Raw genomic sequence first — 25,797 nt, 5'->3', positions numbered from 1 at the left:
TAATTCTATTGGCTTAGTCGTTCAGTTTTTCTGTGAGCGCTCGCGCAAACAAGACTTAGAACATATTTTACTTTTTATCCAAGGTATTATGTAACTGAATGTGCAGAAAATCGAAAGCATATACCTATCCAATTCAACTTTTCCATTTCTATGAAGCCTGTAGGTTTTATTTCTGGTTTTTTATATTGCCTGAAAGAATACTTGAATGTCTGTCTTCAATAACTGTGAGGTGCTATCCTACATTCCTACTGATAAGGTAAGATTGAATTGAAAGGGACACGACAATACAAATTGCAAGGTACCTATTACCTACCTATATTTTTATGAATTTGTCAGGTTAAAGAAGGAGAGATTGATATTATGATTCATTTTTAACTTGTGTTGAAGCTCCCCCTACCTATGTTGGTTAACGATAAAACCACCACAGTCCACAGGTTTGCATAGGTTCTGCCCCTTTCAATGTTGCTGGGCATCCGTTGGCAGAATATTTAGAAGTAAGTCTGCTCATCAGAATGTTAGTTTGTTTAAGTTCTTGTTGTGGGACCCTGAATACTTTGGATCCTGAGATGTATTCTTGTCGTGGGACCTTGAGGACTGTGGACCCTGAACTCTGAAGTGTGTACTTGTCATGGGACCTTGGGGACTGTGGATCCTGAAATTCACACTTTTCGTGTGACCCTAGGGACTGTGGATCCTGCAATGCATTCTTGTTGTGGGACCTTGGGGACTGTGGATCCTGCAATGCATTCTTGTCGTGGGACCTTGGGGACTGTGGACCCTGCAAAGTATACTTGCTATGGGACCTTGGAAACCTTGGATTCTAGAAATTGAATTTGCCGTGGGACCTTGGAAACCTTGGATTCTAGAAATTGAATTTGTCGTGGGACCTTGGAAACCTTGATTCTAGAAATTGAATTTGCCGTGGGACCTTGGAAACCTTGGATTCTAGAAATTGAATTTGCCGTTGGACCTTGGAAACCTTGGATTCTAAAAATTGAATTTGCCGTGGGACCTTGAGGATCCTGGATCTTGATTTTTGGTCCCGGCACAAGTCTGGCACTAAGCAGCCAGTAACCAACACTGCGTCACCACAAAACCGCCAACTGGTGCTCCATCACCACCACCAATGCTCTGATATGGCACCACCGGCTGGTGCCCCATCACCAGTCGGAACCACCGCCAGTGCTCCAACACGCGAACATAACTGCTCCTGTCAGAGAGAAGGTGCAATTTATCGCACGGGATCAGCATCGGTAACGAACGTGATTGGAACATACTGCAGCAACAGGACATTAGACCTGAGGAACATCCATAACCGTGCATGATGCGTGAAGTGGGGGACCTTGTCTGGCACTGGTTGCTTCCTCAATCGAGTTTGGACGGCTTCCAGAAGTGGCGGCGGACCACTGTCCAGAGACAGAAGGTCGGACTCGGACCGACAGCTCCGTCTCTCCTCAGTCGTTAGTCGCCGCGTGACTGAAATGCTTGTGGCATGAGACGTCGACGGACGCCAAGTAGACGTTGAACGGCAGGTTTGCCGAGCTGCCTCGCCTGTAATCAGGCAGCAGTTGAGCAGGCGGTGGTCCGGCCTTGACTGGCATGCCGCTCCCGGCCGACCGCCGCTGGTCGCCGTGAGGTGGTCGGTGAGCTGGTAAGTCGGTGAGTCGCTGAGTTGGGTGAGCTGGCTGGTGGGTGCGCCACCTGCCACCCTCTGTGTCACGCCGCAGTCAGCCGTGGTATGTCCGGCGTCCGGCCGGCCAGGTATGCGCTCTCTAATGATCGGTGGGCCGGCCGGTGGGCCCGGCGACTGGCGCCGCTGACGCCGACCCGGAGACTGGCGCTGAGACTGGCGGTGACGCCGGGCCGGGAGACTGACGCTGGTTACACCGACTGGAGAGTGCTAATGGGGACTGACGCCTGCCGGGAGACTGGGCACTGACGCCGGCCGGAGAGTGCCGCTGATGGGGAGCCGGTGACTGTGGTCTGGTAACTAACCGGCACTGACCGCGGCCCCTGACCACTCACAGACCACTGTCACTCGCAGACCACTGATTTTTTGCTTTGGTCTCCCTGAGTGAGCACTGAACAGTGAGCGGCATTCATGACTGATGTGCCTCGCTCAGCGGTCCTAATATCGCTCTGGATTAGCCAGGTCCCAATATCTTGCGTTGGTGGTCTCTGTGCTACAATCTGATTGACCTAACCAGATTGATTTTGAGTAGCTGCTAGTGCCCATGCCCCATGCCCATATTTTTCATTTTCTCGCTTTCACGCGAGTTCCGAATTAGGCGTTCAGCGATTGCTGGATGAGATGCAGCACCCACGCCTACCACGTGCAAATGCCACGGCCATCCCACGCCGCATTCACCGGTTGTCAATAATTGAAGTGGGCGTCAGTGAATTGAGCGGTCTCCTCGCCTCGCCCCGGTAAGGATCCGCGGTACCCCGGTCATAAGCCCGGTCTCCTGTGACGTCATAAGCTCCGTGAGTCTGTGATGACGTCATGCTCGGCTCTGTTCTGCTGGCACGTCCGGACGGCGCCGTGAGCAGGCGACCCCGCTGCCTCCGCGGCCGGCCGGCCTGACAGTCAGGTCACGTGACCACGCGCCACTCGTCGCAGCTCGCTGCACTGGCCCGCGCCGTGCCCGTGACGGTGCCACCAGTGCCTCTATCGCAGCTCGCTGTCCCGCGCCGTGACCGTGCCACCAGCGCCACTATCGCGTCGGCCCGCGCCGTTATCGAAGTGCAGCCATCGAACCGCCCCCCGCTATCATATCGGCCCGGCAGGCCGTGTCATCGGACCCCTGAGCCATGGCGCCAGAATTGGCGGAAGCATGGGGCGATGTTTCGGCTCGACTCTGCTTTGGGAAGCTGTTCAATGATGCCTGCACAGGTGCTGCGCTTAACCTGTGTATATCCTGTGCACGTGCAACCTGACCCTGACCTCAGCGTTATTGCCCCGCGTTCCTCTTGCACAGGCCGCTGGCTAGTAAAACTAATTTAACAAGCGCTATCGCAAACACCGTGGGTCGAGATAAGGGCCGCGACATGTGCAATGACTTGCCAGGACTTCGCAGATGGCTATGTGTGCCCAACTAATTTGAACCCCATGCTTGTTTGCTAAGTGGCTAATTTTCCTCACAGTGGCACCTGTGTAATCGTTATTGTGTCATGTTTGTAATCGTCTGATTAACTACGTTTAGTGTTTCTGATTCTGACGAATCGTTCTCACGATTCTAAGGCCGCATCGTTAGTTCATTATTTAGGCACGTCGGTGGATAACGGGTTGTTTCGTTCAAATATGACGGTTGGTTAGACCAATCTTTTTTATGCGATGATTCATGATACCATCCCATGTAGGAATCAGAGCCGATCTGAATTAAGGTTTGGTGGCTTGGGCGTGACAGGCTGGGAGCCGAGGTCCGTGAGGACGGTGCTCGGTCTCTCACTATCCCTTCCATCAGCACCCGGGATGTCCGCGGTCGCAGCCGCGCCGTCCCGTTGTCAGTCACCTCGGCTGCCGTTGGCTGTGTGCCGGGCAGCCCAAACCGTGCGGTGATCCTGGGCCGCCCGCCGCTCCTCAGGGGCCGGTGTCGATGGGGCTGCGGCGGGGCCCGGACCCATTACCCTCCGATCACCTGTGCGAGCCGCTGGGGCTTGCCTGGCCGCCGCGCCGGAAGGGCCCCGGGCTCAAACAGCACCTGCACACCCTGCAGGAACGCACGCCGCACGGGCGGGGCGCCGCGCCGCGCCGTGCGAGGAATGCATGCATGATCACGCCGAGTCGCCGGCCGTCCAGTGAGGAATGCAGCCGGGAAAAGGAGCGCGGCGCCGCCGGCGGCGGCGGCCGTTACCTCGCACAGTGGAACACTCGGCCAATTCTGATTCACAGCCGTTCGCTGAAACGTTCGAACATGTGAGTGGTATGTGTATGTTGAACCCACTGCGAGCAGCGTACTTGGAACGTCGCTCATTTGCTTTTTCTAGCAAGATAAATTTGGCACCATACCAACACGTAACCAAGATGGACATTTGATGGCATTTATCGTTTATAAAACAGTCCTGTGGCTCGCCAGAACTGGTTTGTCTGCTGAAATTTATTCGCTTTTATCACTTAGCATTATTGCCGGGCTGATTTATCGTGATGTGTATGTCGTGGCCATGGTGATGTATTGACAAACACGAGTCAAGATGCGGCCAGATACAGTTCATTAAGTCGACAGAATGATTGGCTTGACATGCCACCAGCCGACTTCTGACGATGGTCGGCCGATGCCTGAAACTTCGGATAGCTGTCGGGGTAGCACGGTTTTGTCAGCGAGACCGCGGATGCCATGCTAAATGTTAAGAGCTGCTGAGGTTAGCTGCTGGCTGGCACCATTGCGCGTCACGCTTACGTAACACATACGGGCAATTCCACGACAAATCACCTATTTTTTTTCCAATTGTTCACCATGACCTCTCCGATTTTGCTCAAATTTGGCATGTAAGTTGACCTATGGGCACTACTTCGTCCCAGTAAATTTTTAGTCTCTAGGTCACAGGGGTCATGAGATATGGGTCATGCAAATTTTTAGGTTTTCCGGAACATTGAAATATAAAGTATTTTTTATCTCTGCAACGGTTCACCGGATCAAAAAAAGTTATATATGAAATAAGAAGCGCAAAGGCTGGTGCGTCTAGCAAAAATGTGAACGAAACCCCCAGGGTCATTTTTTGACCCTTTGACCTCGTGACCTTTTCTTGATCCCGTGACCTTTCAAATTTGTCCTATTTTAAAAATTCTGATTTTTTCTATCAGAGATGTCTTATCCATGCTCTTAATAGTGGTATGTGATTTGGTTGGTATATCGGACCCGTTGACCTCAAACTGAGGTCAACAATGTGGTCATGACCTGACATGAAAATGACATCTGCCGAGAACGTCGAGAATCATAGGCAATATGGGTGTCATATGAAAGCTTACTTCACTGAGAATACATTGGTGGTGTTTTTGAGTAGGTATGGGCCGGGTCAAGGTCACATTAGGTCAGTGACCTAACACAGCATTGTGTTCTTTGAAGGTGGCGTATTTTATGTTTGGTAAGCCCAGTGATCAGCACACAATAAAAAGGAAACAAAACGTCATAAAACACCGTCTGTCTTTATTCAAAAAGCACAGATAAAATGCATTCACCCATATACACACACTCGCACAAACACACACACACACATACATACACCTTGTTCGAGGAAGATCTTTCAAACAAACCTCAGTAACACACGCGGTGTGAAGAACGAGTCTCAGAAGACTAGGAGAGCTGGAAGGCTGCTATGGTGTGGGAGTCGAGCGGTACAAAGCGGTGAAACGTCCTGGTACCTACTAGGGGAGACCCGGGAGGTATGGGCCGGTTTTGTGGAAAGGCAATTTTCTTCCAGTGGGCAGTGGCTAGACCCGGTTTTTCACTCTGTGTACGTGAAATTGCCTTTGGCCTGCAAAGTGTGCCTGATATTAGGCATCTGGGATCACCTATTTTGTCTCGAGATAACTTTAAATAAATGATGCGCTTTTTCGATCCATCAAAATACACCGGGAGGTATGGGCCATGGCCCGGGAGGTATGAGCCGGTGCCATGTTTCATATTCTTTTCTAGACAATGAGAACAATACTCGTAGCTGGTATCTACCTTGATCTCTCTAGAGTCCAGGAACCGCATAAGCGGTCAACAGCTTACATGGGGGTCTTCATGGGGGTCACGTGGGCACATATGCATTTTGGTTAACTCAATAATGCTCCGTGAAATAAGATAAATAATATTTTTCTGTTCGAATGAAATTTGTAGTTAAATTTTCGACCTTGCGCGACAAAAATAAAACTTATTGAAGAGGACATTCAATGAAAGCATCATTTTATTGATTTAGGATCAACGGGGATGGGTGGCCCGAACCTCCCGGTTAGGACGCCATAATGTGCGTAGCATCTCAGCTCATAATCTTGCAAGAAAGCTTCCAATTGTCTATCCAGTCTTAATTTCCATGTTTTAAACTTTATATTAGCGATAGTCTGACATCATAAAATGAGTCTGGTTCAAATTTATCACGAATTTTCTGTATGTACCGTATTTTACTCCAAGAGGGCAAAAACGCTTTATCGCCGCTCATTGCCAAAGAAGACTGAGGAAGGTTTTGGAATTCACGTGGGTTGTATAACGGAATGGCTGCTACCAGTTTACGCGGTCAAATGTGTAAAAATACGCAACACTTCTTCAAAACTGCGATGGCCCATACCTCCAGGGGGCCCATACCTCCCGGGTCTCCCCTACCTACCCTTCACCGTGCGGGCACTTATGAACCGTTCTCTTTCATTTTCGTCTTCGTTCCTGCTATTTGCGTTGCCGAAACGAAGAAGAAATGCATTTTATCGGTAAGGTGGTCCTCACAGTATTACCAATACCATCGCATGCGCTTTTGCCATGCGAGGTGGCAAAAAATCCACTCACATTGAACACCGAAATCCTCGGCATGATGACATATGTATATTTGCAAAATTGTATTTGTTCTTGTACTGGGACGCTGCTCCGTCAGAGAAGTATTGTATTTTTTTAGTCTTGGGCATTCATTTCAAATGTGGGGAATAACCACTGCCTGAAATGCCGCTTCAGCTCCCGCGTCAGCTCCCGCAACGCAAATAGCAGAAACGAAGACAAAAATGAAAGAACGCTTCACAAGTGCCCGCATAGTGAAGGGTACCAGGACGTTTCACCGCTTTGTACTGCTCGACTCCAATACACTGTAAAAAAAGTTTAGCACCATAGAGGTACTTTTCAATTGACTAATTTTCAGTACCCTAGCGGTGCTAAGCTAAGCATTTTATTCGTACTTAACTGAGATCTAGTTTAGTATCCAGGTGCTAATATAAGTACCCATATTTGTTTAGCACCCGTGTACTAAATGTAGTACCCTACACCTGCTAGACCAATTTTCAGTACCCTAGCGGTGCTAAACTTTAAAAGGTGCTAAGAATAGCATGCAGTTAGTACCTTCCGTACTCACATATGAACCGTTTTAGCGCTATTGTTACCCCACGACAAGTAGAATAATGCTAACGAAAGCATTGGGGCTGAAAGTAGAATATCTATACTAGTTAAAGCTGCTGCATGAAAAGTTCGCAAAAACTGCTTTCTTTAGTAGCACATACTTTCACTAGTTACTGCAAAAAGGACTAATCAATTACCAAAAAGGAAATTGTGTAAGGCCGAAAAGACGTGCAAAAAAGGTTATATCCTAGATAAGTGATAACTACAAGTCTCAATGATTGTGTTTTGCATTCTGCAATATTCCCGTGTAAGTGCATCTTTCAAGCATCCAACACATTATAAAATTAAAAAATAATAATGGAACATTTATTAACACTTCAAATCATCTGCATGAAAAACAAATGTAAATATATACACAAACAAACGCACGGGAAATAACGAAAGGTCGCTCATATACCTGCACACTCGCAGTGACCGACGATTAACGCGAGATCGACTGGGGAGGCGGGGGGGGGGGTCGTTGAAACGACGTTCCGTTCATGGCCATAAGTTCGACCTCATCCACGACCAGACGGCGATTAGTGATAGACGGAACCGGAGACCCCGTGTTGTTGTCGTAGTTGTCCTCCATTGTAAGTGGTAGTCGACGGAAGAACTGACCAGGCCCCATTCCTGGAGCAAAAAAAAACTGGATCAGTTCCAAGATTTTTTTTCTGTTGGGAGCTATTTTCGCAAACAACACAACTTTCCTTCAGACCAAGATGCGCGATTTGCCAAAGTCGGAATATAAAGCACTTAAACAATATAAGATAATGTCAAAAGATACAACGTGTCAGACTCACCGAAGTCGATCAACGTCGGTGTCGGTGGCATGTGTCGGTGGCAAATGCTCATGTACCACCCGGCCCCGGAGCACTTCACTTCACTTCACTGCACTGCTGCACTGCACTTCCCTCCACCTCACTGCCTCCCGGAGCAGGGGCACGCACTCCCATGCCACGCACGACGGATTCCACCGATAATAGCTGATTTAAGCTATCATTCCAGAGCTATCACTCGGTGGCATGTGCCCGGAGCACTTCACTTCACTTCATTTCACTTCATATACCGGAGCACGTGCACACGTTCCCACCACGACCAACGGACTCCACTAAAATGGCGCAACACGTGGCCGGAAACAGCTGGCACGCGCATGCGCATATCGCTCTGCGCCGTCAAAACGTGCTAAAGGGCTGGTGATAAGACTCCCAGAGATTTGTAAAGCAGGGCTTAGCTACTTTCTTTGGCGCCAATTTCAAATTTGTTTCCTCTGTAAGCATGTCCGGTTCTATTATGATGCTAACGTAAGCACCATATTCAGCATTACCAACTTCTAAAACACTTAAAATGGTTCTAATTAGAAATCCAGCTTGAAAGAGCACTCACTGATGGACTGGGTACTAGCAGAAGTAGACGTTAAGCTCAGTAGAAGAATAGGTGATCTAAACTTATAATATTTGATGGGAATGTTAGCTATCATTAGCACAGTATTAGCACCATGCTTCTTTGTAAATACGTCGTAGGGTTCTTTTGACGCCAAAAGGTGCTACGAATAGCAGCCGTTAGTACCCCAAATGCTAAACTTTTTTTTACAGTGTACCATAGCAGCCTTCAAGCTGTCCGAGTCTTCTGAGACTCGTTCTTCACAGCGCGTGTGTCCCTGGGGTTTGTTTGAAAGAACTTCCTCGAACAAGGTGTATGAATGTGTGTGTTTTTGCGAGTGTGTTTATATGGGTATGTGTGCGTTTTATCTCTGCTTTTTGAATAAAAAAAGACGTTTATGACGTTTTGTTTCCTTTTTATTGTATGCTGATCACTGGACTTACCAAACAAATAAAATACGCCACCTTCAAAGAACACAATGCTGTGTTAGGTCACTGACCTAATGTGACCTTGACCCGGCCCATACCTACTCAAAAACACCACCAATGTATTCTCCGTGAAGTTAGCTTTCATATGACACCCATATTGCCTATGATTCATGACGTTCTCGGCAGATGTCATTTTCATGTCAGGTCATGACCACATTGTTAACCTCAGTTTGAGGTCAACAGGTCCGATATACCAGCCAAATCACATACCACTATTAAGAGCATGGATAAGACATCTCTGAAAGAAAAAATCAGAATTTTTAAAATAGGACAAATTTGAAAGGTCACGGGGTCAAGAAAAGGTCACACGGTCACAAGGTCAAAAAATGACCCTGAGGTTTCGTTCACATTTTTGCTAGACGCACCAGCCTGTGCGCTTATTATTTCATATATAACTTTTTTTGATCCGGTGAACCGTTGCAGAGATAAAAAATACTTTATATTTCAATATTCCGGGAAACCTTAAAATTTGCATGATCCATATCTCATGACCCCTGTGACCTAGAGACTAAAAATTCTTTGGGACGTAGTAGTGCCCAAAGGTCAACTTGCATGCCAAATTTGAGCAAAATCGGAGAGGTCATGGTGAACATGCCTAGGTGATCTGTCATGGAATTGCCCATACACAATAAATTAAATTAACAGCACCATGCATGTCGCTTAGCTGTGCTCATCCCTGATGGACTAAGTCTGTCCCAGTCGTTAGTTAATTGTCTCGGCTATTTTCTGTTAATTACTCGGCTGCCGTCACCCCAGCCGGGAATCCTCCGCTCTTCCCGACCTCCGTTCACTCCCGTGGTGGCCGTCCCGCCCGGTCACGGCGCCGCGTCCGGTGGGAGCGGGCTCACGCCGGCCGGCGCGCGCCGGCGGTTTTTGTAGCTCACGACGTGCGACTCGGCGGGGTCCGTGAAGTGATGCGGCACACAGCCACCCGGCAGACGATGTACCGAGCGGGGCACGGGTCAGAGAGCGGAGATCGGGATCTACTCGTGCCACCGGGCGCCGGTCGCCGGGCCACGCCCTCGACTGTCAGCGAGTGTGTCGGCTAGTGACACCAGACTGTCATCGAGTATGATACACTGTCAGCGAGTGTTTTAGCTAGTGACAGCAGACTGTCATCGAGTGTGACAGACTCAGTGAGTGTGACAGACTATCGCATTGTGGACAGACTGTCGTCTGATGATAACCGAACTGGTTTATCTACATAAAAGGACAAATCATTATTACTCATTAGGCATGACAATCAATTGTCACATTTTGAAAAAAATAGGCAATGCCGTGTAATTGACTGATAGGTAGGTATGTTTCGCCTCCAGCTTCGATACCGGTGAAGGAAATTCCAAGCGTGTCCGCTATCTCTCTGACGGCTGGCAATCCTTCCATTAATTTCGCAGCGGTGCTCATTTCGCAGCTGCCTGGACAAGTGCCCATTTTACCATTATCCGTGTTTGCTTATTTCTGAGCTCGTTGCCGCTCGGTTTCCTGTCGGCCCGCACTCGGTCACCTATACAGCACCTCTGGCGCGGCGGCCGTGGGCCAGCCGTGAGATCTGCGGCCGAGAACGCTCACATGGTCCAGTGCCGTCTCTGACTCTGCAGTCACAACACGAGACGTGACCGTGTCGTAGGGCGGGGTTTACCGGCCTGGTCCGTCGGAACAGCTCCTCGCTCCAGTCTTCACAGATCACCAGTCACCAATGTTACCGTGACAAAAAACGTGCTCTGCAGGCCTGTGTTTCCGCACTGCTGCATTCAAATTTCAATGTGCATAAAACAGGGCAGATACTCCAGGGTTACGCATGGGTTCGGACATGGCTGACTTCGTCTGGCCCCTGACCCACCGGGACTCTACAAGAGGGCGAGTGGCCAGATCCCGTCCATAAAACAGCACCAATTACGGTGTTTTATGCAGGCCGTCTCTACTAAAAACCATTAATTCATCAGCCTCGCCACTTCTACTCTACTATACAGCAAAGCCGAGTTATTTATGACGTCATGCAAATGCCGAGGCTCTCCATGACGCATATTTGGTGTAAAAGGCCTCAGTGAAAGCAGATAATTTATGTACGACTGTGAGGAACAGACGGTAATCCAGTCGGAAACTTTCGATCTCGGACGGAATCACCATAGCTAATTTGTCATTTGGCTCACCGGTGACGGTGTGTGTTGGCGACCCCTGACCTCGGCTGTCTCTGAGGGGCTGCCTCCTGCCATTGCCGTGGATACTGCCGCTACGACTTCGCTTTTTATCGCGCCGTGTGTGCTAAGGAACCTCGGCACAATCTTACCTTTGGAGTTGAGTTATGAGAACTTGTGAGTTGGCGGGACCAGTTGAAGTTGTGTTGCTGGAATTTGATAAGCTAGTGCCTACCTAAATATAGATTGTGTCCGACGCATCGACTTTCGTGGCTGCAATATTTACCTTGCCACGAATCACCGTATTCACATTGCTGGCGAGCACATCTGAGCAATTATAGCAGATTTATTTCCAAACGGATGCCTGTGCAAAAAACACTTGCTAAGACTATTGTGAAAATAAAGATGCGCCACATAACTGTATTTGACCTTATGATATATTATAGGTGTAAGTACCACCTGACTTGTTGAGTGAGTATTGACAGTGTGCTGCTGCTATATTATGTATTGCGTACTTCCGGATAACTGTAATTCCCGCTCCGCCTCCCCTTTCACCCCGCTTCGCCTCCCCTTTCACCCTGCTCCGCCTGAGTTGTCCACTCCACCTCGCCCCGCCCCGCCCTGCCTTTCCGGCCTCTGTACTGCGCTCTCGGACCGGAAGGGGCGGCCCCTCTACACGTTCTGGTCCGCCGCTGACCCCTCGATATAGAGCACCGGAAGTAGACCGGAAGTGACGACACCGATTTATTGTGACGTGCTTTCTTCAAAACCGGGACCGTTTCCACTGATGTCACCTTTCATGAGCCGGCTTTTGTGGCTTAGTTAGGGAGGGCGATCTACTGAACTTCCGTCATGTTGTTTTGCTGTTTTGTTTGCTTCTTTGTTTGTCTATTTATTTGTTTGACTAGTAAGGGCCGTCTTCACTCCAATGAACGGATGCTTGCGTGCGTGGCCGAGCGATGCTGTAGTTTACGGGTTCTCGCTTCTCCTGGTCACCTACCCATAGTTAGGACGAAGGAGGGCCAACGTTCCATTGGATTCCAATCATAACGGTACGTGTATTTTGACTAATTTACCCAGTACACCGAACACCCTGACACAGTCACGACTCACGAACCACTGCGCTCTGCGGCGCGCTGCCGTATGTGGCACTCGGCGTTCACACCTGGAAGGCGGCGGTCAGCGCCAACCCTGTTCCGGCGCGACACGGCGCCCGCGGCCAGCTCGGCCCGCTGTCCCACTCGCCTGGGAACTGGAGTGGCGACAGTAGTCCGCCAGGAGGTGTGGACTGGTTTCGTCGCGCGCTGCGCCGCACGCGGGGGCGCAGCGTCACTAAGTGGCCCGTTGTGGGTCAGTGTGTCTGTCGGGGGCGGCGGACCGCGCGCGGGGCCGCTGCCCGTCTCGGACCGGTGCGGGTCCGGCTGTGAGTTGGACAGTGGCGACAGTGGTCGGTGGCCCGAGCGACAGTCCGGAGAACCGACGCGGTGCCGTGTGCAGCTGCACGGACGGGCGGAAGTGAACCCTGTTCGATAGTGGAACGCTGAGAGAACAGTGATAGTTTGTGACCGCACAAAGCTCCCCGGCGTAGTTCTGAACAGACTTGCCTACACGCCGAGGTATTTTTGTCCACTCTCGCCGTGACAGGCGACATTGTAAAGTGGAATTGTTTTGTGTGACGCAATTAGGAGGGCACTCGGACTATTTGGACACGGCGCGGCTGCCGAGTTTGGGAGGCGCACGAGCGGCACTGACGGCGTGCCGCCCTCGTTAGAGGCGTGGCCAGCTCTTCCCACAGGCGGCGGCCAGAGAAATCCGCCGGACGGGAAAAGTGATTGAATGAAACGCGATGCGGCCACCAGCTTTCACGGCGGCGACGGCGGCAGCTGGCGGTCCAGTGTGGTGCGTGGCTGCCTGATGGTCGGACTCGACTCCGTGATCCGCCGGTGCCCAGTGGTGCAGTGATGACCAAGTGCAGCGAGTCTGGTGTGGGTGATGCTTGCGAAGTAAACGGTGATTATGCTAGAGAGTGAGCGGTTGAAAATATAGGAACTATCGGACGGAAGCCGTAAACGGCCACCTGCTTGTGTACTCGCAACTAATGTGTCGCGGCGTGTCGAAGTAAGCAACCGAATTTCTAGAAGTAAAGTAAACTCTGCACATAGACGGCGGCTCTGTACCTACCTGTTGCGCCACCGTCCGATGCCGCTGCTGTCGGCCGGCGTGCTGCTGTGGGGGCCGCGCCGGCGGCGGGCCCGGGCGGCCGCCCTCTGCGCTGGCCTGCTGCCCCACCGGCGCCGCCGCTCGGCCCAGCTGGTCCACCGCACCGTGCCGCGCGTGGCCATCACCGTCCACAAGCACAACGAGCACGACGACCGAGAGGTGTCGGACGATGGGGACGGCACTGGGAGACGGGACGATTCCGGCCTGTCGTGGCACCGTCCACGGCAGGAGGGTGTCGGTGGCGATGGGACAGGATCGTCGGAGTCGACCCGACCCGTCCTGACCTCAGGAGATGTCAGCGTGCTGCTGGGAGACGGCTTCGGACAAACACCGGGCGCGAAACACGTGAACAATACTGGGAAAGCATGGATAGCCTCGACGGAAGACAATGAGGCCTGGAAGGTGACGGAAGGAAGTCCGTGGATTTTAGACGGCGACGGTGTTTGGGATGACGATAAGCAGGTGTTGTGGAGCGCGAGTGAACAAGGACCCTGGTCTTGGCACGGAGATGGGCCGTGGTCGGACGGCGAGGCTGACTCCCCCGCCCAGCTGCCGGACTGTCTGTGCAGCGCCGAGTGTCGCTCCGTCTGGGCGCTGACGCTGGACAGTCCGTCTCGCGTCGCGCCAGACGAGGACTCTGCCGACAGCGGCGCCCACCTGTCCCCCGGACCGGAGAGCCCGGACAGCTCCGGCGCCGACCAGCCCTGCAAGACCGAGCGCCGCGCCGGGTCAGAGGAGCGCCCGACCGGCGACCCCGCCACCCGCTCCGTGAACCACGACCGGCCGGCCGACGCACCGACGGCATCGGCGCGGGCTGCGCGGCAGCTGTGGCGCAGCGGCGGCGCGGGCGGCGCGGAGCTACAGGTGTCCGCGACCACCTGTGACCTGCTGGCGCGCATCGCCACCGTGTGGCAGGCCGACCTGGAGGAGCGTCACCGGCTAGAGCGGCGCGCCGCCGGCGACAGCGGCCGGTCGGAGAGCCGGCCCAGCTCCCCGGAACCGCTCAGCAACGACGGTGAGGGACGGGCGACGGGAGACGGCACGGTACGGTACGGTACGGTACGGTACGGTACGGTACGGTACGGTACGGCGCGGGAGGGTGGGGACGAGACTCCTGGCACGATGTAATCCTCTCTAAACGGATGTGACAGGATACTAAGCGGCAGGCGTATTCGTCATCTGTAAAGGACATTCGTGTTGTCGATTGCCCTACAATAATATCTGCACCTGGCACCTGCTGATGTCAGCAAATCGTACTGATACGCCACAACTTCACAAGGCGGCGGCTAACTTCTATTTGCTCCACTTACTAGTCACTTACCTGTGACATGATAACCGTCGCACAAAAGAGGAAACGAACTTCAATGCCGAGAAAGTTAACCACGCGTGCCGATAACCGCTATCGGTCGTTTGGTGCCGCGATGTCAGATTCGTGATGTGCCAGCTATATTTGGTTCACGGACCGTGAACTATGCCTATCGCCGCAGTTACCAGCCGCGAGGGTCTTTGAACCTGCGGTGTCCGACACGAACTACTTTCGCTGAAGCTGAGCGGCGTGCTGCGCTGATGGGCGCGGTCGCTGTGCTGTTTGATTCCGAGACTCGCCCCCTTCGCTGGCGGAGTTTGTGAATGGCGGGGGCGTGGAATCGTGAGCCCTAGATTAGATCAGGTAGCTCGTTTCATCGAATACAATGAACCTTCATGTCCGCTATGGAGAATTTAAAACCACTGACGCCCACTCCATTCCGTGATGGATAAATGATAGCTGTTGCATTCAGATATTCCGGAATTAGGAAAAACACGGACCGTGAAAATCCTCCTGGAAATTGTCGGTTGTTTCATTAAAAAGCTTTCCTGTTCCAGTCTTCCCTGCATGGATCTTCCAGCTTTTATCTCAGTTGATTTCTTGCTGAAAGGTTTAGGTACGCCATGCAATGCTCGACACACCACTTCATTTCACACTGTTTGCAGCTGATTTTTCAATAAACTTTGCCCTATGTAGGTGTTCGGTGCGTCCGCAGTCAGTCAGTACCTTCCTCTGTGTTTGGTGTCGGCTCTCCCGGGCTGCCATCACGAGGGTCGTTGTCTGCCTGTCGCTCCATCTTTCCGCCTGCCTGGCTGGGGTCGGCCGTCTCTCTCTCTCTCTCTCTCGGCGGTGCGGTGGACGGCCGGGGGCGGTCAGCTCTGTGCCGTCCGTCTCCGGTGGCCGGTCGGTGCTCTCCGCTCGGACCGTGGCCGGCACGCCGACCGGTCCGACCGCCGCCGACCGAAACTGGTTTTACTACACATTCCTCGGCGTGCCGCGCGCCCGGCCGCGGTCCTCAACCCTGCAGCGGCGGCCGTGCCGGGTTGAGGGCCGCGGTGGCCGCTACCGCGCCCCATGCACTGGCAGTGGGTCGTTCGCGGACGCTGCCGACCTCCCCGGAGACGGCGTGTTTGAGTGGGGTCCCTCGGCAGGCCTGGTGGCCGCCGCAGGCCGGCTGCTGCTGAGCAGAGGTCGCGTGACCTCGGCGGCGGCGGCGCCAGTCATCAGCCCGTTGCCGGGCGATCTCCGGGTGCTGCAGAGACGCCCGAGACCAAGGAGACCGGCCGCCGCGCCGAGATAATTGCGCCGCTTCCGTGCGCGCGTGCATGTCGGGGAGCGAGTTAAGTGTTCGTTGACGCCCCATTTGGGCCGCAGACGGGTCGCGGATGAACGGTCTGGGAGAGCGGGCGGACGGCCGGACGCAGCTCCCACGCCACCGCCGCCTTTTTCCAGCGGCGCACACCAAATCGTCATGACTGTGTGCGTTCTAATGGGTGTCATCCGCCGCTGTGCGTCGCGTCCCAGCCCGTTTTGTCGCGTCTCGGCGCGTTCTGTCGCGACTCGGCGCGTTCTGTCGCGTCTCGTTGCGCTGGTTTCTGGTCAGAGAGCACGCCAGGTACTAGGAACGAGGTTCACCCGTCTACTGCACCGGCCACCGACGCTGGACTCATTGTGCTTGTTCTGTGGGCATTTCGCGCGAACTGCACAATGCTGACTGTATGAGGAAATATCCATCTCACATCTCTTCGAAATGGTTACGTTGATGCATCGCCATCAACTCTCCTAGAATGTCTGATCTACTTCGACGCGGCAAGGGAGACAGAACTGTAGTGCTCAGCTCAAGTAGGTAAGGGCCAGGCTGTCTTAATTGGTCTTTGCCGCGTCTCATCGTGCCTACATATAATTCGTGGGATCGGCTCCAGATTTTGTCAGAGACCCATTGCTCTCTGAGCGCGGACCTGTCGTCGTACGTCCAGGTCCTGCCCTTCTGCAGCACTCGTGAAGCATTGTTGACGAACGATTACCGCAGTCGGTAGGCAGGCGTGGGCCATGCACGTAGCGCTGGTGTGGCCTGCTGGCCGGGTTATCGCCGTCCCCGCCTCCGTTCCTCCCCCGCCGTCCCCGCCCCCGTTACTGCCCTGCCCGATAAAGCACCTGTTTACAGCCCGGGTGCCGCCGTGGGGCCGCCCTGTCCGGGGAAGTGTCGCTGGGCCCCGTGTGACCGTCCTGTCTGGAGTGTCGCTGGGCCCCGTGGGGCCGCCCTGTCTGGGGAGTGTCGCTGGGTCCTGTGGGGCTGCTCTGTCTGTGAGTGACGCTGGGTCCCGTGTGACCGCCCTGTCTGTGAGTGTCGCTGGGTTCCGTGCAGCCGTGGGGCCGCCCTGTCTGTGGTTTGTCTCTGGGTCCTGTGCAAGTGTGCAGCCGAGTGGAGGCGGATTCCGCCCCCGAGTATCTGCGAGCGGTGTTCGTGTCTGTGAGCGGCACGGCGCCGATCTGGGCGGAAAACAGTGCGACAGAACAGGTGTAGCACACTTCTCACTCGCCTTGGACGGTCTCGGCTGTGTATACCCACTTTCTTATTGGACGTTGTTAAAAGAGGTTGGGTGTTTTTTGTTTTAAAAAGTATGTAGGATGCTGACAGCAGCACCGGTTGTTATGTTCGCTGCCAATGTTAGCGTTTTGTTTCGATGTTTGGAAATCGGAATTGGAAGAGCCGGTTATGCGGCTACCCGAGCATGCCGATGCAGACTGTGTAACGAGGATGAGTTGACAGCGGGATCAGCTATCATATTAAAGCAAGTAGGTATCTCAAGCTTTAACCCTATTCCTGGCGGGCTCCGCCGGGACAAGAAACTGGCGGGGGGGGGGGGGCCGATTCGGCCCCCCCCTGAGATCTCGAGAACGAAGCAAGATAGCGACAAGCGGTAAACGGCATCGGATACGCACGGCCAAGATCTACAATTTTTACTAAGGTCATTTTCAGGTCAGGTCAAAGATGACGTCACAGGGGTCGAAAAAGTCAAAATGGCGGCACTAGATATGGAGAGAGTTTTTCTCGAATAACTTTCGAATTAGTCAAGATAGGAACAAACTAAGGGCATCATCGTGATCCTCTCGTCAATCCGCATCGAATGATATATATGTTGACCTCGAAAGGTTAAGGTCAAAGGTTGACCTCAGGTCACGTGACCTCGAGGTCATCATGTATATCATTCGATGCGTCTTGACGAGCTGAACACAATGAGACCATCCACGCGTCTGTATCTTGTTCCTGTACGGAGTTATTGGCCAAAACCCTTTGGTGACCTTTGATGACGTCACATGACCTCACAGCTGCCCAACAGCAAAACAGACCTCAAGGTAGTGAAGGTTGATCGTATATGAAGTCATGTATGGTATATGGGGCCCTTCCGACCCGTTTTAGTGGTAAAAACAGGGAGTTGATTTTTCCCCCATTGACTTATAATGGGGAGGTCGCGAAATTGACCTGACCTTAGGTCACCGATATCAAAATTCCGAGATATACAAATTGCACATACTGGTACCCTAACTAAACCCTGAAGAGAAGAAATTGATCGGTCAAAAACTCTAGCTCTGGCGTGATTGCAAACTTTTCTGAGGTAGCGTCACCAAACCGCCTCTGGTGACCTGACCTGAGGTCAGATCAACTCAAAATTTTCAGACATGTTGCGTAGAAGCCTTTTAGGAAAAGTCAGAAAATTTGAGCTTCCTAGCTCAACGCGTTTGGGAGATATAACCAAAAAACCTCAGGGGGGGGGGGCTCCTGAGGCCCCCCCCCCCGCCAGGAATAGGGTTAATTGAACGCATTGTACCACTTGTAAAAACACGAGAATCTAGCCTGGGCACCTACAATTTTGTCAAGCAAACGGAATGAAAAACAAATCCAACTAAAACCAAAGACCCGAAAATCTCTTTTCGTTTCGTCGCCCTCTTCAGCAGACCATTTGAGAAGGGGGTGACGGATGGGATCATATGTCAGTTTTACCAATAAAAAAATCCCGGCTGCGGTTGATGTAGTCTCAAGTCGCTCAGGACTTTTGACAGACAGCCTAAAACAGCCACAGTCGTTAATTTTTCTGCTGGTAGAATAAGCGTTAGGTCACAACAAAGCTCGCTTTCATTGTCAAATCTGTCACTAGATGGCTCTACGTGTCGCGCCTGAAGGTACACTCGGGGGCAGATTGATGTTCCACAACTCTTTATCCACCGGGTTCCTATGGCTCAGCATTGGCAGCAGCCGCCTGGTACCGGTAGACTGTGCCGCTTCACTTACTTGTCAAGCGGCACAGCCTACCCACCTGTATGACACCGGTCTGGGTCGGTGGCTGGAAGGCGATGTGGGCCGCCTGTGACGTCAGCGCAGCGGTGAGGGCCGAGCCCAGAGGCATGGCTCGGGTCGGCGCGGCGCGGCGGCTGGCGAGGACTGGGGAGTGAGGTGGGGTGGGAGCACGGACATCGCGTGGCTGGGCGAGTGTAGTTAACTTTCGCATCTCAAGGCGCCAATTATTCTACCTAACAATTGTGCTAAAGCAGTTGTTAAAATGTCCTATCCCCAAGACAGCGCCTATCATCATACTTGCAATGCACATTACGACACACTTAAGCGTGGCAATGGGACAGCCGATAGAACTTATGTCACTCGTGCATCGAGGTGCGGAGCTATATTTTGTATAACATATTAGTATTAAGGCTTTGATTGAGCAGATTGGTGTCTATTGTTTCGCACGGCAATCGTCCAGAGACGTGGGAACTGGCGGTTATGAGTAGTGCCGCAGCCAACGCTCCAATTTAAAGCGATTATTACTGTTGCTCTAATATGTGGTCGCAGCCTCCAATAGCAAACCGTTCCAACTAGGAGCCAAAAAGTCGGCCACTCAGGGGGGTTCGAACCGGGCTTCTCCCGCCGGTCAATTCACGACACGAGCGTTCATCCACTGAGCTACCGAGAATGGTCCTCGACCGCACAAAACAAAATGACATTCACCCGCTGACCGCCAATGACAATATTGTGACATTTGATCGCGTTTGACCGCGGCGGGTGGTCGCTGGTTTCGGCAGCTCAGTGGATACAGGCTAGCGTCGTGGGGTGATCGGTTGGAGAAACCCGGCTCGAACCGTCCCAGGTGCGCGACTTATTTGTTCCTAGATGGAACGGTTTGCTATTGGTGGCTGCGACCACACCTTAGAGGAACATAAGAGTTGGGACGCCGCGCTATCCAAAAACCCCAGTTCCCACGTCTCTGGACGATTGCTGTGCGAAATAATAGACACCAATGAGCTCAATCAAGGCCGTAATACATCTCTGTTAAAAACAATGTAGCTCCGCAACTCGATGCACGTGTGATATAAATTCTATCGGCTGTCCCAATGTCACGTTTAAGTGTGTCGTAATGTGCATGGCAAGTATTATGATAGGCGCTGTCTTGGGGATAGGACATTTTAACAACTGCTTTAGCACAATTGTTAAGTAGAATAATTGGCGCCTTGAGACGCGAAAGTTAACTACACTCGCTCAGCCGCGCGATGGTCCGTGCTCCCGCCTCCCACCCCACCTCACTCCCCAGCCCTCGCCAGCCGCCGCGCCGCGCCGACCCGAGCCATGCCTCCGGGCTCGGCCCTCACCGCTGCGCTGACGTCACAGGCGGCCCACATCGCCTTACATCCACCGACCCAGACCGGTGGCATACGGTGTGGGTAGGCTGTGCCGCTTGACAAGTAAGTGAAGCGGCACAGTCTACCGGTACCAGGCGGCTGCTGCCAATGCTGAGCCATAGGAACCCGGTGGATAAAGAGTTGTGGAACATCAATCTGCCCCCGAGTGTACATATGCTGTGCCGCATGACTTCCCCGCTGCTGCTGGGCGCTGGCGGAACATGCTGCGATATCACCCAATAGCGATTATATAGTAATCGGTATGGTATTTAATCAGTACCTAAGCGCTGGTATTGTGAGCCGGGAGGTTATTGGTCGGTGATTTGTCGCCCGTATTGATGTTAGGTTCCTTCGAGCCCGGGGCTAGGCGCGGTTTTAGTTGTGCAGAATCGGTTGCTTCTTTTAGGGCTGCAGATGTTTGAAAGCCCAGATGCCCGTATAACAGGCTAACAGCTCCGTATTCGTGGATGATAGACCACGACCGCAACAGACAATGATACGGTGTTTCGCGGCCGCCGGCCTCAGCTAATCCGTCCTCCACGGTCACACGGAGTCGGGAATTGGAGCCAAACAGTGACGGGCAATAAAACTCGGGGCAGTGATGAGCTTTAAAAGGCTTCATTCGCGGGTCCAGTTTTATTACGACGTGAACATACCCCGGAGTTGTAGACTAGTCTATAATTCTCACACTGATTGATTCAGCAGCCCAATGGACTGCCCTTGTTAGTGGTTTTGTGTTTTGACAGCGCGCTGAATTACCTTCGAAGGTCGTGAGTCTGGTGGATGGGGTCTCAGCGGTTCAATGTCAGGTCTATGGCATAGGTCATGTTCTCTAGATTACGCTCCAGAGAGTTGTGAGAGAGGACTGAGGTCTGGTAGCTCTGGGGCGGATGGCAGTCGTTGCTGCACTGCAAAACCTAATGTGCTTACCGATTCACTTATTTCTACGATGCATCACGATGTGACATGGCATCGTCACAAACTCGCTCCTTCAAGTGGACGCGTGAAGCCATAACCGTAAAACCCGACCATGCATGTGCTGATTAAAAAACTAATATAGCGAGCATTGGACCGGATGTTACATGACCATTGACATTGACTCTTCGGTCTGTGTGACTGTGTAAATGTGATTCGCCTGCATTTACTGCGTGCAGTGTGCAAATATTATTGCACTCTATGCATAAAGGTAGGACCTATGATGGTGATCGTAATATCTTATCGCCAGCTAAATGCGAGACATTGACATACGCTCTTGCAGTCTGAGGCCTGTTTCACTAACAAATAAAGTGTGTAATTACAAAGAAAAAACTTGAGTTTAAAAGAAATAATTACCAACATTTGAAATTTGGATTTCACGAAACCTTCGGGCATGAATTTTGAGTTTAAAATTTACCAACATTTTTACAAGGAAAAAGTTTGTAAGAAACATCGAAATCGCAAACTTTCTGTTTCACGAAGACCAAAAACTTGAAAGAAAACGTTGTACTTACAAACCCGAAATTCCAGTGGCCCTTACGTTTGGAATTTTATTACTTTTTGTGCAATGATGCAAAGCAATCAATTATTTAAAACAAATATGATATGCTGAGTCATTATATGCTCCTTTTCACTTAGCACATTCCCTACGAACCAGCTACGAGCAATAAATAAATATCGTTATGTTTTGTCATTCGCGCGCCACAATTGCATTCAACAGTCTTCTGCTGTCAAATGTTTTACGTGTTATTTTCTTTCAATAATAAGATATTGTAAACTATCATTTATACCATTCAGAAACAGCATCATTATTTTTAATTTTTTTCATGCAATTTCTGACATGAATACTAGACATAGTTTGATAAAAAGAAGCAATATCTGTAACATGTTATAGTTCTTGATTAAAAACAATTTTACTGTTTACAAGTTTATTTACCAACTCTTTTTAGCGGAGGTGCCACTGGTGATGAAGTTTAGTGAAATCCGATTTTACATAGTTTGCAAAAATACTTATGAATTGTAAAGTTCAAACACTTGTAATCGCAAGTTTTTAGTGAAACAGGCCTCTGATGCAAATGACAAATGTCTATTTTAAATAGATACCTATTTAGGCTTGATAATACATGAGTTCGATCGAAAGGTCCGCGCAGAGCGTCCGCCTTGACAAGAGCTTTGATACCAGTGGCGTCTATCTATCTGCGATTGGGTGTGAGGTACCTGCCTGTTAGCCTTATCGGTTAAATACCCGAACCGACTGCATGATCCTGCAGATAAACTGCATCGCTGCGCCGACACATGCCCAACTTCGATTGCGAGTGTCAACTGTCAACTCCTCTCTGGAATTGCTCACTCGCTAGTATGTACCTATTTATGAATGTTACGTTTTTCGTATTGGTGTCTGAGCTCTGATCACCACTGACCTGTGACCTGTGGATGCATTTGTGACCGCCGGTTCTGTTCCGTTTCAGGTTCTCTGACCGGTGACCTGCGCACCTACCTTCGGAGCCGGTTCAAGAAGGGCTCGGTGGACCATGAGCTGCAGAACACGATCCGAGACCACCTGTACCAGCGGACCGTCCCAGTCACCACCCGGCCGCCGCGAGACGACGAGGTGGGCCACCGCCGGCCGGGCAGCTCTGGACACTGCCGGTGTAGAGCGATATGAATTACCACTGTATATCCCCCACCATAGTTACAACTCGGGACACTGCCGGTGTGGAGCGATATATAAATTACCACTGCATACAACCGACACTGCCGACATAAGAGCCATATAAATTACCACCGCCTAACCTAGCCACTACCAACGGCAAGTCACGGCGGCGAACACAGCTCAGGATCTGACCTGAAACCAAAAATGCGGTATATGTCAAATTGTATGACTTGAATTTATGTTTACACGTGCCTTCTTTCAGCTCTTTATATGACAAGCTCCGAGCAATCATGATGAAATAAAAAGTAAATTTGGTACTACCTTCTACTCTATCTTCTACTCGTCCATAGATGGGTAAAATTGTTACCAGGTGCCACCATCTTGCTTCAAGACGCAAGGTGGAGTCAGAGGTAAAATATACAGAGTTTGTCCACCATTAAATGCATGAACACGATAGCACAACAGCAACAAAAGTTTTGTTCTTTTTCCAATTCATTTGCGGTGGTGAATGGCTTACTGTCATTCAAACCTAATCGTTTACAATGCTGCATTATGCAGAGCAACTCGGCCGGTGTTTGTCGAGCGTTAGCTGCGGCCGCCGGACCTCTAGAACGCACGCTGGGGGCCTCCGGACCGTGTCCGTATAGTGATACAATCGGCGCCGCCCGCCGGCCGCCCGGCCAACCGGTGGATTTGGCTGAGTCTCACCGGGCGCGGCCACTCCGTAGGGACGGGGAGGAACCACCGCGTCCGTCGTCTGGTGCGACACGTTTAACATCGGCGTGACACCCTGGGCTCGCAGAGGTGTCCGGAGACGTGTGAGACGGGCTGACGGGCTGAGCCAGACTTGTGGATGTGGGCGGCGATCAGGGGAGACTCGAGGCTCGTCGGATGGTGGAGCACTGGCCTGAGGGTGATCGCTCAATTAGTTGGTACCCGATCGTGTACTGTGCATGCATCACGGATCCGAGGTAACACTAGTTTAACTACATCCGTCCTCTCCTGCTTTTGAACTCGCCGCGAGCTAGATCGGTGGGAATGTGTTTAGCGTGGTGAGAAGTGGAAGGTTGAAACGTTGCACGTTTTCGTCGTTCTCTGCATCTAATGTCATGTGTCAATAAATTATTAAAAAAGAAAAACAACCGTCCTCTCCTTCCCCAGGACCAACCCCTTCTCCTTGATTGTATTTTCTTGCCGGGCTGACGGTGACCCCATGGCATCAGACAAATGGGGAAGGGTCAGCGGCTTATGCCCCTTATGGTGTTGATTGTGATGGTTCTTTTGTAGGTCATCATTCAGTGTGACCTGGCATAAGTTCACCTGGGATGACATGTTTTCCGGTCGCCGTCGTCAGGTTCCTGGCGTCGACTACACCTTTCTGACGGAAGACGAGTTCAACAAGCTGCGCCAGTCGGGCGATCTGCTGGAGAGCGGCGAGTACGAAGGTGAGGACGCCGCCCCGCCCGGGACGGCGCCGGCTCGGGCCGCCACTGAGGGCCGCGCTCGGTCAGCTCACCGCCTGCGTTTGCCGTGAACCACTGACACGGCGGAGGCACGGACACGCTCGGTCCGAGCCGCCCTGGTGGACGGGTGCATGGCTCACGACCCGGGCTTCAGGGCACACGGCACTGGATTCACTAACGGGCCCGGCGCTCCCCGTACTAATTATTTTGGCTCGCTGTGTGGTGCTGGTTGATGGCTCACTCGCATGTCCCCGGTGTCCCTGTACCATTGGGCCCGCCCGTACCCGCCCGCACCCCACCTGCCGGCTGTGCATGACGGTGTCGGTGGCCTGTTTTAGGCGCGTTCTACGGCAGCACGCCACCGGCCGCGCCGGCTCGCCCCGACACACCGCTGTACCTGGCCCTGCCCGCCTACTGGAGCGCCCCTGCCGGCGTCGGCGGCGCTCGAGCGGCCCCTCCGGACTCGCAGACCGGCCGCCAGACGGCAGCACCGTCAGCGCGTCATCACAGAGCTCAGCGTACCTCGGCCTCCTCGGGCAGCAGCGGTCGGCCCTCGGCAGGTCACAGCGGCGGCAGACTGTCTGAGTCGCCGACGGACTCTGCTCAGGGAGGTCGCCAGTCCCGATTTCCGGCGACCGGGCCGGGCCATCGACGGGCCGCCATGTCGGGCGCGCGCCCCCGCAAACGTGGCATTCGCATCGCCTCCTCGCGCGCCCCGCGCCACCCGCCGCCGGGGCGGCAGTCGCTGACACCGAGCTCTGGCAGCGAGTGGGCGTGGCAGTCGTCCCGCTCGTCCTCCGTGATCTCTGTGGAGGAGGAGCGGCGCGCCAGACGGCACCGGGCTCCCCCGAGCCGCGCGCCCCGGTACCGGACCTCGTCCGAGTCGAGCGGCCTGTTCGCCGGCGATGTGGTGCTGGGCGGCTCGGCCCGGGCCGATCCCCACGGCGCGGGGGCCGTGCCCAGACACGGCCGGCGCGCGCGGAGGGCCGCCCAGGAGGGGGACGAGCGCGAGGACTGGGTGCGCGCCGGCCGGGTCGACGGCGACGGCTGGGGCGCGGACAGACGCCGCGCTAAGAGCACCGACCGGCTGGAGCGCGGGCACCGCGACAGGTACAGGGAGACGAGCAGAGACCGGCGGGGGAATTCCTCAGGAGACGGACTCCTCCGCGACGAGCGCGGGGAGAGGCGAGCGGACCTCGTGCGGGCCAGGTCGCACAGCACCACCCTCTCCGACGGCGGCCGGTCTGCCCTCTCGGAGCCGGAGGCCGAGGCTCCGGCGCCGGCCGTGGAGGCGATCTGCCAGTGCCGCGACTGCCGCATGTGGCGGCACCGCTGCTCGATGGAGGCCCGCTGGGGCCAGGTGGCGCCGGACGCGGCGGCGCTGCTCCGGCCTCCGCCGCCGCCGCCCAACCACGTCCAGCCCTGCCGCTGTATGGAGTGTCTGGAGA

At 53.0% G+C, this 25,797-nt stretch overlaps 1 protein-coding gene across 6 annotated transcripts in view; it reads left to right on the top strand.

The window, feature by feature from the left end:
* LOC122382960 (membrane-associated guanylate kinase, WW and PDZ domain-containing protein 1-like) overlaps positions 1 to 25,797 on the top strand; it is a 59,999-nt gene that overhangs the window by 17,714 nt on the left and 16,488 nt on the right. For all 6 annotated transcript variants that reach the window (XM_043368966.1, XM_043368961.1, XM_043368965.1 and 3 more), the window contains exons 2-3: positions 22,702 to 22,844; positions 24,241 to 24,331. In XM_043368966.1, the coding sequence (XP_043224901.1) occupies positions 22,702 to 22,844; positions 24,241 to 24,331 (234 nt within the window). The remainder of the gene's footprint in view (positions 1 to 22,701; positions 22,845 to 24,240; positions 24,332 to 25,797) is intronic.

Source organism: Amphibalanus amphitrite, unplaced genomic scaffold, assembly GCF_019059575.1.
Source record: "Amphibalanus amphitrite isolate SeventyFive unplaced genomic scaffold, NRLGWU_Aamphi_draft 000151F_arrow, whole genome shotgun sequence".
In the NCBI taxonomy this organism is placed as follows: domain Eukaryota; kingdom Metazoa; phylum Arthropoda; class Thecostraca; order Balanomorpha; family Balanidae; genus Amphibalanus; species Amphibalanus amphitrite.
This window is presented reverse-complemented; position numbering and strand designations above follow the sequence as displayed.